The 13,128-nt window shown below is 42.2% G+C and overlaps 1 protein-coding gene across 6 annotated transcripts in view; it reads left to right on the forward strand.

Moving 5' to 3' along the window:
• The window catches only part of FLI1 (Fli-1 proto-oncogene, ETS transcription factor), a 695,335-nt gene that overhangs the window by 307,671 nt on the left and 374,536 nt on the right, over nucleotides 1–13,128 (forward strand). For all 6 annotated transcript variants that reach the window (XM_044081108.1, XM_044081111.1, XM_044081113.1 and 3 more), the window contains one exon: nucleotides 4,662–4,873. In XM_044081108.1, coding sequence (XP_043937043.1) covers nucleotides 4,662–4,873 — 212 coding nt within the window. The remainder of the gene's footprint in view (nucleotides 1–4,661; nucleotides 4,874–13,128) is intronic.

A 13,128-nucleotide genomic window follows, 5' to 3' on the forward strand; every position in this document is an offset into this window, starting at 1 on the left:
CTTGCACCTGTCACCCTTAGGCTTTCGTATACTGGCCATGGCTCTTGCCACCCCCATAGTGCCATTTTTAGGCAAGGCTCAAAGGACAAACCCACCTCCATAGACAACCCAATGATAAAAAAACTAAAGGTAATGCTACTCAATGCCAGAAGTCTAAACCTCAAGATGCACGCACTTGAGGCTCTCCTCAGTATGGAGAAAATCGATGTCTGTGCAGTAACAGAAACCTGGTTCAAGTCTCCTGAGAACACCCCAGCACTACCAGGTTATAACTCATACCATGCGTTTCGGCCCCAAAACTCTGACCAAAGCACAAAAGGAGGAGGAGTATCTATATTCATCAAAGATACCTACACCACCAGGTTAGTGGCACTGCACAAACCATCGGAAACCATCCATGTGCAACTAACAGCGGGCAAAACTGGCTTTCAGTTTGTAGCCTGCTACAGAACACCCTCCCTATTACAGGAACCCCACTTGGCATTCCTGAGAACACTGGAGAATATGATGGTCTCTCCAAACATTATGTTATTGGGTGACTTCAACTACCCAAACATTGACTGGAAAAACTACTCAAGCCCAAACACCCTCGCCCAACGGTTCCTTGAATTTATAAACTCTAATGCAATGGAAGAACTGGTCACCACTCCCACAAGAGGGAACAACATATTGGACCTGGTCATCACCAACATGGGGACTCTATGTTCCACATCAGAGGTAAACCCCTCATTGGTAAGATCAGACCATAAACAAATTTCCCTGGACATCCATATCCCGTCCCCACACCCAGCCAAGGAAATCACTGTAAAGAATTTCTCAAAAGCCAACTTTGCACTTCAAAAGACTGAGGTGGAATCCTTCAAAGCCCCTGGGCCAGAGGATAATACAGCCCAATCCGCAGAATCCTTTACAAATGCATTCTATGAGCACCTGCAGGAATGCATGGATCGTGCTATCCCAAATAAAACCAAGACTCACTCCTCCAAAAACAGGAGACCAGTCTGGTGGACCCTGGCCATAAATAAGCTATACAACAGAAGGAGGAAGCTACTACATGACAGAGCAAAATCCCAAAAAGGGAAGGCATCTCTGCTCAGTATTAGCAAGAAGCTTCGATCCCTCATAAAATCATCAAAGGCCAGTTTCGAAAGAAAAATTGCCCTAGACTCTAAAGATAATCACAAGGCCTTCTTTAGTTATGTCAGGAACATGGGCGGAAACTCCCAGATATGCTCTGAATTGTTGCATAATGGTACAAAATATACTGAACCTACAGACATAGCCAACATCCTGGCAGACAGATTCAGCGCAAACTTCTCCCCCCCTTCCCCCCCAAAGGTGCAAATGCCTATTCCAACTGAATGTAACCTCCCAAACATCACAGATGCACAGGTGAAAGCTACCCTCTCCAAAGCAAAAAACACAGCATCTATGGGACTGGACGGTGTCCCAGGCTGTATCTTACATGAGCTCCAAGAAGAACTGAACCCTCACATTAAGTCACTTTTCAGACTTAGCCTTACTACAGGATATGTACCCAAAGAATGGCGTACTGCTACAGTGGTCCCACTCCACAAAGGTGGTGCCACAACGGACCCTGGAAACTATCGCCCCATAAGCCTGACTAGTCTGGTCTGTAAAGCTATGGAGCGTATTATCATGGAACTCATAAACAAAGACATTGGGAGCCTCCAGACACTGGACCCTACCCAATTCGGCTTTGTTAAGGGAAGATCTTGCCTCTTAAACCTAGTTGATTTCTTTGAAACAGTTACCAAAGCCATAGATGAGGGCAAGGTAGTCCACACAGCCTACCTGGACCTCGCAAAAGCCTTAGACACAATACCCCACTCGGGCATCATAAATAAGCTTACCAGCTTAAATATCAACCCCTATATCACAAGATGGGCTGCAAACTGGCTCAGAGATAGAACCCACATGGTCAGAATCGCAGGTTCCATGTCCGAATCCAAACCAGTTACAAGTGGCGTCCCACAGGGCTCAGTTCTAGGACCTCTCTTGTTCGGTATATACTTCTCTGAGGTTCAGGCTAACACAGGGGGATTATGGCTGACAAAGTTCGCAGATGACTGCAAACTGGGGGCCATAATCGAATCTCCATCTTACACAAGCATCCTCCAAAAGGGTCTCACAGAGACGGATGCTTGGTGCCAGAGCCACGGTCTCAAGCTAAATGCTAAAAAGTGCATAGTCATCCCCTTTTTGCATCTAGATCAAGAGAGGTCATTGTGCCCCTCTACTCATCACTTGTCAGGCCCATAATTGAATACAATGCCCCTTTTGGGATGTATCTTACCCGACACCTGCAGCAACTGGAGAGACCCCAAAAGTACCTCACCAAGAGGATCATGGGCTACAAGCAGATGTCCTATGCAGCTCGACTAAAGAAACTCCAGCTCTACTCAGTTGCTTACCACCTACTCAGAGGCAATCTATGCCTGACGTACAAAGCCATGTCAAACCCAGAATTAATGGACATGCTCCACCTCAAAAAATCCATGTCCCTTAGAGCTACACACTCCAGGGACCTAAACCTCAGCACAAAAATAAATAGGACATGCTGGAGGGACAGATTCATTTCCCAGAGGCTCCCCTCACTCTGGAATAGAATCCCAATTCATGTTAGACATAGCCCCTCACTCACCCTCTTCAAGCGAAATCTTGACGCGTGGATGGCAAATCGCAAATTCACTCCTGGGATATCTTCAATGTTCCTGCTAGACAGAGGCACAGTAAACTAATCTTAAAAGGGTACCTTCTGTGACCTACTTTACAGAGGCACAGTAGGCTAATCTAATAGGGAGGCGGAAGCCAAATACACTCTGGCTAGGCTTATAAATGCCTTAGGGCAGATAGCCTAGTATCCACCTATGAACCTATGAACATATGACTGCTACCTGGGAGCAATCACTGAATCCCACAACAATGAAGATATCCTTCAGGAGGGTCTACATCAAACAAATGATTGGTTCCAGAACCATGTCCTAAAACTAAATGCAAATAAATGCGTTATCATACCCTTTGGGAAGACAAATGCCCCTGCAAATTACAACATCAATAGGACACCCCTTACAGTAGACTCAGAGGTGAGAGATCTAGGTACACAGATAGGTAGTAGCCTAAACTTTGACTGCCATGTGTCCATTGTGGTGAGGAAATCTTTTTATATGGCACAACTTATAAGTAAATGTATGGCATCCAGATCCAAGGAAATTATAGTCCCACTGTACTCAGCCCTCATTAGATCAATAATTGTGTACAGTGCACCAGTTGGCATGTACTTGTCTAGGCACTTACAGCAGCTGGAGTGACTCTGAGGTTCCCCAAAAAGAAAATATGAGGTGTAAACAACATGAACTATGTGGATAGACTAAAAGCCCTATCCTTTTGCTCTGTTTCCTACCGATTATTAAGAGATGACTTATGCCTGACCTACAAGGCACTCACATATCCAGCCCTGATGAGGCTGAAAAACATCCACAAGTCAAACAGCATGAGGTTCACCCAATATAGGGATCTAAACTTAGTCAGCAACTCAAACAAAACATGCTGGAGGGACAGATATGTGTCTCAGAGAATGTCGCTTTTTTGGACCCCGCTTACAGTTCATATTAAGCATAGAACTTCACTGGCCATCTTCAAAAGCAGTTTGGATCAATGGATGAGGAATCAGAAATTTGCACCTGGGGTAGTGCCTATGTCTCTTATGGATAGAGCAATCTGTAAGATACTCAATGCACAGGCACAAATCCATGCCATCCTCTTGATCCTAGAAGCCATATATTGGGTAAAATAAAGTTATATTGGCTAGGCTTTGTAAAGACCCTTAGGCTGTTAGCCTAGTAATCTCCTATGAACCTATGAAAAGCTAATGGTGCTCAGACACATTAAAAATAGCAGCAGTTAATCTTCTCTGACAAGAATAACTACTATAGTTTTCAAGATGGCTCCTAGCACTTGGCTAAGGTTAAGGTGTCTGCCTTACAAATACAAGGTGCAGGGTTTGAGTCTCATAAGGGATAACTGGCTAGGCTTAAAATGGCTTGCAAGGGCAGTTAGCCTAGTACTAACCTATAAACCAATTGTTTTAGTTAAAGAAAGAATCAATGATTTGCAGTTTATATGCTTCAAAAAAAGTTCCAGCAACATCAGTAGCAAAATAAAGTCATGTGTAGTATAGTTAATGTCCCTTTAGGCTGAAAAAACAAAGTGAACTAAGATGTATAATCAGAGTAGTCCAGCCACAAAAGACATGGAGTAAATTAAATTTTTATGCTAGCTAGAGAATATGAAGTCTATTTTCTTCTCATTTTTTTTTTTTAATAAGCTGGAAGTTTATTCTTTAGCATTAATAGTGCCTCTTAAGATCCTAAAGTAAATGATGTTCTGTGTTTCCATTCTGTTTTATTTTGACACTGTTTTGTTGAGGTGTAGAGCATCTTACTTTTATCATGCAAGGAAAGCACACACATACACATATATAGCAACAGTTATATCAGCTACTGATTGATTTAAACGACTGAAGAAGACATTAAAAACTGTGCTCCTTCTGATATCTGTTGATTTTATTCATGACATTGGCAAACTTTCTATGCTAAATAATCTGCACATGTATGATCTATTTCTGTACTCTCTTTCAGGAGGCATTGTCGGTGGTAAGTGACGACCAGTCCCTCTTTGACACTTCTTACGGAGCTGCAGCCCACCTGGCCAAGGCTGATATGACTGCCTCTGGGAACCCAGATTATGTCCAGCCACATAAAATTAACCCTTTGCCGCACCAGCAAGAGTGGATCTCACAGCCAGTCCGTGTTAATGTCAAGAGGGAATACGATCACATCAATGGATCTAGGTAAGAAAAAATACATTCTCTTCAGTTAAGCTGTTTGGTTACAGTGTTCTGTCTGCTTTGTTTGCCTAGATTACTTATGATGTATAAGCATACGTCACGGCGATGTAAGCCAGGCAGTTTATAGTTTTTCTACTATTCCTTCCCATTTGCCTTTTGACCATCAGCCTTCTGTACTCTGACCAGCTCATTCATTCCTTGTGGTCAGCAGTTGGTAGCAGGATTCATCATGTAGAAAGCCATCAGAAGTTTTAATGGAATGGCTATAACCCCAGCCCTGGGGAGGACTAAGTACGACATGCATTACTTACATCTTCTCTTTGCAAGGCATGCTTCTTTGGATTGTTGCAGAAAGCTCCTGGCACGTGTTGGCTTAGTGAGCCAAATGCATGCCCTCAAGGCAAAATAAAGTATGTCACCACTCTCCCTGGCAGGAAAGTTTCCTGACAATCAGGAAATCAGGGTCTCTGTCAGGAAATCCAGGTCTCTTCTGGAAATTCAGTTTTATTGAGTACTTCTCTGGTATTTTGAGTCATTCTGAGAACTGCTGTATTTCTGTAGTGTAGTTCATAAAATGTTTACTGTATCATTTGGCTTTCCTGTTTGCATTTTAAATGATTTTGTTAGAATAGTCTGTTATTTGTTTTAACTGGCATCCCGTGTGATGATGTGACTATTAGCAGGCAGTTAGATTAATATAATCATTTACAAGATGTGTTTTAGAAGTACACAAAAACATCTGAGCATTCTTTTTTAAGGAATGAAATAATAGATCTGTCCATTTAAATTTTATGTTCTCTGCAGAAAAAAATCACACTCTTTTTATCTTCAGTATAAATAATATCATAGACAACATAATAAACCTGGATTAAAAAATGTAATGTACACATTGCAGGAAACCGTGTGGAAATATTGTTTGTTCTTCTTCCTATCATATTATGATAGCAATGAAGCTTGTCTAGTATAATAGTTTCAACAAATACACCAATTGCCAAACAATATTACAAATTTTGTTTAACATTTGCTTATGTGCTATATTTAGCATATTAAACAACACAAAAAATAGAGAATGGCTATAGTGTCCTCAGATAAAACCATAAGTAAATTCCAAAAACCAAAGTAGAGGACAAAGCATGGCTGAACCAATATATAAAACGTTTAATAGATGAGCGCTTTCACGCCAGAAAACAGGCACTTCTTCAGATCATTAAAACACTGCAACATTGACACTTTTAAACACATAAGTAGATACAAAGTATCCAATGAATCCAGCAATACAAACCATGTGTCCTTAAATAAAAATGTGTATTTAGCAGAGAGCAGCCAAGTCAGCATGTCTGTACTCTTGTCTGTAGATCGTGCAACATTTGCTGATGAGAATTTAAGTTTAACCTATATGCAGATTGTTCTACAATGGATTTGGTGTACCTGGCTAAGTACTAGGTTTGTTCCTCATTCTATATAGAGAAGACAAACCACTCTCTTAGATAGCAGATTCGTGAACATATTTATGAGCTTAGGAAAATAGTTGATAAAAATGCACTCACTAAGTATGTAAAAACATGTGGCTCAATTCAATCTTTTGTTTTTTTAGTAGTGCAACTATTAAGAAGTGATATTCAATTGAGACTCTACCCTTCTGAGCTGGGAATTTCTGGTTAAAGGCTTATAGTGCCTGTATATTTGAACTGCTTCTTACTGAAATTGGTACACCTTGTTTGCTGTAGCATAGACTAGATCCAGGCCTGCTGAATCTAGCTTTGTTTGTATAACTTGAGCACTAATCCAGGCATTCTTTAAAGTATTCAATTGTATTTATTACTGCTTGGTAGTAACTTGATTAAAAAGTAGCTATCATTCTAAGTCCTTTGGATTAAGCACTTGGGCTTCAGACCAGTTGTTTTACATTAGGAAGGTTTGTGGCCTGCACTGTGGTGGCAGGACAGGTAGCTTACATCCTTTTATGTTGGGAACTGCTGATTGAGGGCTCAGTGTCTGTTATTCTAAAAGTGTATTAGTTCTGGTTTAAGCACTTGGGCTTCAGGCCAGTTATTTTACATTAAGAAGGTTCATGGTCTGCACTCTTGTGGGAGGAGAGGCTGGACTCTGCCCTTCTGAGCTGGGAATTTCTGGTTAAATGCTTATAGTGCCTGCATATTTGAACTGTTTCTTACTGAAATTGGTACACCTTGTTTGCTGTAGCATAGACTAGATCCAGGCCTGCTGAATCTAGCTTTGTTTGTATGCTTGTGGTTTGTTTGCTTGTTATTTCCCTGAAACACTAATTCCACCTAAAACACGGCTTTTCAGTGCTTCTGTGGATCCCTAGTGATATCTGCATTGCTTACTGTACTTATTTCCTTGTTTCACTTGAAAGAAAGTTACTGTTTGTCATTTTTGCATTTAAGTTACCTGGCACTTGCTCACTAAAGCAATTATATAAGTCAGCACTAAAAAATAAAAAGCACTATACCCTCACAAACTCCCCTTGAGTACCTTGTTCCCAATTGGCCCTTTTTTTTCAATTATAAAGGAATTCCCAATACTATTCTAGCATGTCCAAAGGTCAGTTGTCAATCTCCTCTCCGGTCCAGCTGGTGAATCTGGGAATCTTGAGGCAATGTTACAACTGCCTCATGTACACAGACAACCCTCTCCTCCTCCCAACAAATTCCAACACATGTGAGAGATGCAACCATATAGCCAAACTGGAGGCTAAGCTCTCTTAACTCAGTACTGGCTTAACCAGTCAGGAGAAGAAGGAAACCACACTCACTACAATTCCAGTCTCACATAGACCTACCACGACAGCAAACCAAACACATAAATACACAAAAACATACTCGGAGGCTCTAAATAAAAATCTGCCTAAGCAGCAGAGACCTCCAAAGCAGACACCCAAGCAACCGCTACCCCAAAACAAAACACGTGCAACACATAGCTCACAAAGCCAGTGTGCCGAACAGTCACAGCCCTTAAGGCCAAACAACACACCTGATACACTTGTAATAGGTGACTCTATCGTCAGGCACACTGATGTCCCGCTCACCAGGCTGAACAAGGAGAAGGTCATGGTGAGCTGCCTGTCGGGCGCTAGGATCCGTCACATAACACAAGCACTCAGGTCACTCCAAGGCAAGTACAAATATGACTCAGTCATTGTCCATGCTGGTGTGAATGACCTGAGACGTACCTCCCTGGACTACATGAAAAGAGACATAGAGGAGCACTCTGAGCATGTAGCCCAGGCCGGTATGACCCTGACCTTGAGTAGCATCTTACCCTCACCAAGAATGATGCCACAATATGAAGACAAGATGATCAATTTCAACAATTGGCTTAAGTATTGGTGTCATTCAAAGGGGATCCAATGCCTGTCAGCCTGGGATGACATGCTTGACAAGCCATGATGCTTTGCTAGGGACGGCTTGCACCTGTCACCCCTGGGCTTTTGGATATTGGCAAAGGCTCTTGCTACACCCATAGTGCCTTTTTTAGGCAAGGCTCAAAAGACAAACCCACCTCCATAGGTATCACAAGGGATAAGAAACTAAGAGTAATGCTACTCAATGCCAGAATTCTAAACCTCAAGATGCATGCACTCAAAACTCTCCTTAGCATGGAGAACATCGATATCTGTGCAGTAACAGAAGCCTGGTTCAAGGCTCCCGAGAGCACCCCATCACTACCAGGTTATACCTCATACCATGCTTTTCGGCCCCAAAACTTGGACTGAACCACAAAAGGAGGGGGAGTATCAATATTTGTCAAAGATACCCACACCTCCAGGTTGGTGGCACAGCACGAAGCATCAGAGACTATCCATGTGCAACTAACAGTGGGTAAAACTGCCTTCCAGTTTATAGCCTGCTACAGACCACCCTCCCAAACCCAGGAACCCCACTCGGCCTTCCTGAGAACACTGGAAAATATGAAGGTCTCTCCAAACACCATTATATTGGGTGACTTCAACTACCCAAACATAGACTGGGAGCATTACTCTAGCTCCAACACCCTAGCCCAAAGGTTCCTAGAATTTATAAACTCAAATGCTATGGAAATACTTGTTACCACTCCCACAAAAGGGGAAAACATACTGGACCTGATCATCACCAACATGGGGACTCTATGCTCCAGACCAGACGTGTATCCCTCACTGGTAAGATCAGACCATAAACTAATCTCACTGGATATTCACATCCCGACCCCACGCCCTGCCCAGAAAACCACAGTGAAAAACTTCTCTAAAGCAAATTTCACACTCCTCAAAACCGAGGTGGAATCCTTCAAAGCCCCGGGCCTGTGGAAAATACGGCCCAGACCGCAGAATCCTTTATAAACGCATTCTATGAACACCTTCAGGAATGCATGGATCATGCAATCCCAAATAAAACCAAGACCCAATCCTCCAAAGGCAGATGTCCTCTCTGGTGGACCCCAGCCATAAACAAACTATACAATAGAAGGAGGAAGCTACTACATGATAGAGCAAAATCCCAAAAAGGGAAGGCATCTCTGATCAGTATTAGCAAAAAACTACGGGCACTCATAAAATCATCTAAGGCCAGCTTTGAGAGAAAAATTGCACAGGACACTAAGGATAATCACAAGGCTTTCTTTAGTTATGTTAGGAACCTGGGTGGGAATTCCCAGATATGCTCAGAATTAGTCCAAAATGACAAAAAATACACCAAACCCGCAGACATTGCCAACATCCTAGCTGACAGGTTCAGCAAAACCCCCCCCCCCTCCCCACCAAAAGAGCAAATATCTATCCCAGCAGAGTGCTGCCCCCCTGGCATCTCAGATGCTCAGGTAAGAGCCGCCCTCTCCAAAGCAAAAAACACAGCATCAATGGGACCAGACGGTGTCCCAGGCTGTGTCCTACATGAACTCCAAGAAGAGCTAAACCCAAACATAGAACTACTGTTCAATCTCAGCCTTACTACAGGATATATACCCAAAGAGTGGCATACAGCAACAGTGGTCCCTCTCCACAAAGGTGGTGCCTCAACGGATCCTGGAAACTATCGCCCCATAAGCCTGACTAGCTTGGTCTGCAAAGCTATGGAAAGGATCATCATGGACCTCATAAATAAAGATATTGGGGACCTACAGACACTGGATCCTACCCAGTTCGGCTTTCTTAAGGGCAGATCCTGCCTCTTAAACCTGGTCGATTTCTTTGAAACAGTCACCAAGGCCATTGACGAGGGGAAGGTGGTCCACACAGCCTACCTGGACCTTGCAAAAGCCTTTGATACAATACCCCACTCGGGCATTATAGATAAGCTCACCAGCTTAAATATAAACCCCTATGTCACTAGATGGATTGCAAACTGGCTCATGGACAGAACCCACATGGTTAGAATTGCTGGAGCCATGTCAGACTCCAAACCAGTTACAAGTGATGTCCCACAAGGCTCAGTCCTGGGACCTCTCTTGTTCGGTATATATTTCTCGGAGGTACAGGCCAACACGGAAGGACTGTGGCTGACCAAGTTCGCAGATGACTGCAAACTGGGTGCCATAATCAACTCTCCAGCCGACACAAGCATCCTCCAAAAGGGCCTCATAGAAACAGACAACTGGTGCCAGAGCCATGGCCTCAAGCTAAACGCCAAAAAGTGTATAGTCATCCCCTTTGGCAAAAACAAAGTGCCCACAAATTACCACATAGGTGGTAATCCATTAAGTACAGAAGAAGTAATTAGGGTCCTGGGGACCCAAGTTGATAGCAATCTCTCATTTGACAACCACGTGGCCAAAGTGGTTAGAAAAACATTTTATATAGCCCACCTAATCATGAAGGGATTCACATCTAGATCAGGGGAGGTCATCATGCCTCTTTACTCATCCTTCATCAGGCCCATAATTGAGTACAGTGCCCCTTTTGGGATGTACCTTACCAGACACCTGCAGCAACTGGAAAGACCCCAAAAGTACCTCACCAAGAGGATCAAAGGGCTCAAACAGATGCCATATTCTGCCCGGTTAAAGAAACTCCAGCTCTACTCAGTGGCATACCAACTGCTCAGAGGCGATCTGTGCCTGACATATAAAGCCATGTCCAACCCAGAATTAATGGACATGCTGCACCTCAGAAAATCCAAATCCCATCGAGCTATGCACTCGAGAGACTTGAACCTCAGCACTGAAATAAATAGGACATGCTGTAGGGACAGATTCATAACCCAGAGGCTCCCTTCACTCTGGAATAAAATCCCAGTCCAGGTTAGGCAGAGTCCCTCATTGACTCTCTTCAAGAGGAATCTTGGTGAGTGGATGGGAGATCGTAGGTTTACCTCGGGTATCACTTCTGTGTCACTGTTAGACAGAGGCACAGTATACTAACCTCGAAAAAGGGCATAGCAAAATTAATTTAAAATGGGTGGCGAAAGCCAAACACACTCTGGCTAGGCTTATAAATGCCCTAGGGCAGATAGCCTAGTATGAACCTATGAACCTATGAGAGACCTGATGAATCAGACTGAAAAGTGTGAGTTGTGGTGGGTAATATTGCTGCAGGCAGATAAAGGGTTTGGACTAAATGAATCGGTCTCCCCTCAAACACCATTTAAAGTCTAGTGCTTCATGTAAATAGCTCTATTAATTGTTCATAACAAAGTTACACAACTAGAATGTTAACAATGTTTTTGATATAAAATTATGTGTTTTTTAGCTGTCTCTTTAAGATTTTATTTAAGGTCACATGGTTTGCATTGCTGAACTAATTGGATACTCTGTATTTGAGTATGTATTTAAATGTGCCAGTATTGCAGTGTTTTAATGATCTGAAGAAGTGCCTGTTTTCTGGTGTGAAAGTGCTCATCTATTAAACATTTTATATATTGGTTCAGCCATGGTTTGGCCTCAACTTTGCTTTTTGACATTTACCATATTATTTACTGTTTCTTCAAAACTTTGCTGGTAAGATTATTAACACTGAAAGAGAAGCAGTGCACATTTACTTATTGAAATAGGTGGGGCTTTTGAAACTACCTTAGGTGGTGACCCTACTGTCTCCTGAGGTATCAGAACAAATTCTGACTTGCTGTGACTCCTCCTCACTCCAGCAGGATAGGCATGACCATTCTCCTTACTTCACTGACTGAACTTGGGTAATCTCGCTAACACTCAGGTCTTTATTGCTCTGTGACAGTTTAGCTAGTTATTATAGGCAATTATATTTATTTTTCCTACAACATTTTGGTTTAATAAGCTTGTTGAATCAGACACAGAGATATGTTATACAACTAGGGTTTCCATGTCTTCCATATATTAGTTGATATATTGCAGACATTGACCAAAGATAAGACTATACTTTTTTTTTTGTAATAATCATTACAGAGCACTAAGCACCAGCACTTTCTGTGGTATATCTGCAACATACATACACATAAAAGTCATAAATGCAGCCACTGCAGATAAACTCCTCTTTTTCCAACAAACAGAATTTCAGTAAAAATGAGAAAGATGGAGAAACACAGCAGGATATATAAAACTGTTTTAATCCGGTTAGCGCTTTCACATCAGCGATGCTTCTTCAGACCAAAGAAGCATCTCTGATGTGAAAGCGCTAACCGGATTAAAGCAGTTTTATAGGTCCTGCTGTGTTTCTCCGTCTTTCTCATTTTCACTGAAACATACATACACATGCCAGCATGCACACACACACACACACACACACACACACACACACACACACACACACACACACACACACACACAATTGCGCACTTATGCACTCATGCATATATAACACACATACACACAGTGTGTGTATAAAGAAATATGCATACATAGATAGATATGGATACAGATTTAGATATATGAAGTTACAGCATTTATAATGGTATTTTTGAGTTTCAAAGTTCATAACATTCATAAGTAGTTAGTAGACATGCAGTCCATGATACCCTTGAGGAGCCTAGTCCAACTTCCAACTGCCCCAAAGCAGTGTCTGGTTAAGCAACTTGTTCGAGGTCACAAAATAGGCAAAGGAAGGTTGAGGAGATCAAACTCTGTACCACAGGAAGTAGCTCATTATCAACTCGTCTTAATCCTCTGCACTAACTGTTAGACATAGCACTAATTATGAAACATTCGAGAATGAAAAAAATACAAGATACAGTCATGTTCCCTAATTCAGATCAAAAGCCCAAATATTTAACAGTACTTTTATTTATAGATTTTTTTTTCAGAATAATCATTTCATGTTAATTACAGATCTTGCATATTTTACATTGCTTTGGGCA

This window comes from Protopterus annectens, chromosome 8.part0 (genome assembly GCF_019279795.1).
Source record: "Protopterus annectens isolate FY-2018-M chromosome 8.part0, PAN1.0, whole genome shotgun sequence".
In the NCBI taxonomy this organism is placed as follows: Eukaryota; Metazoa; Chordata; order Ceratodontiformes; family Protopteridae; genus Protopterus; species Protopterus annectens.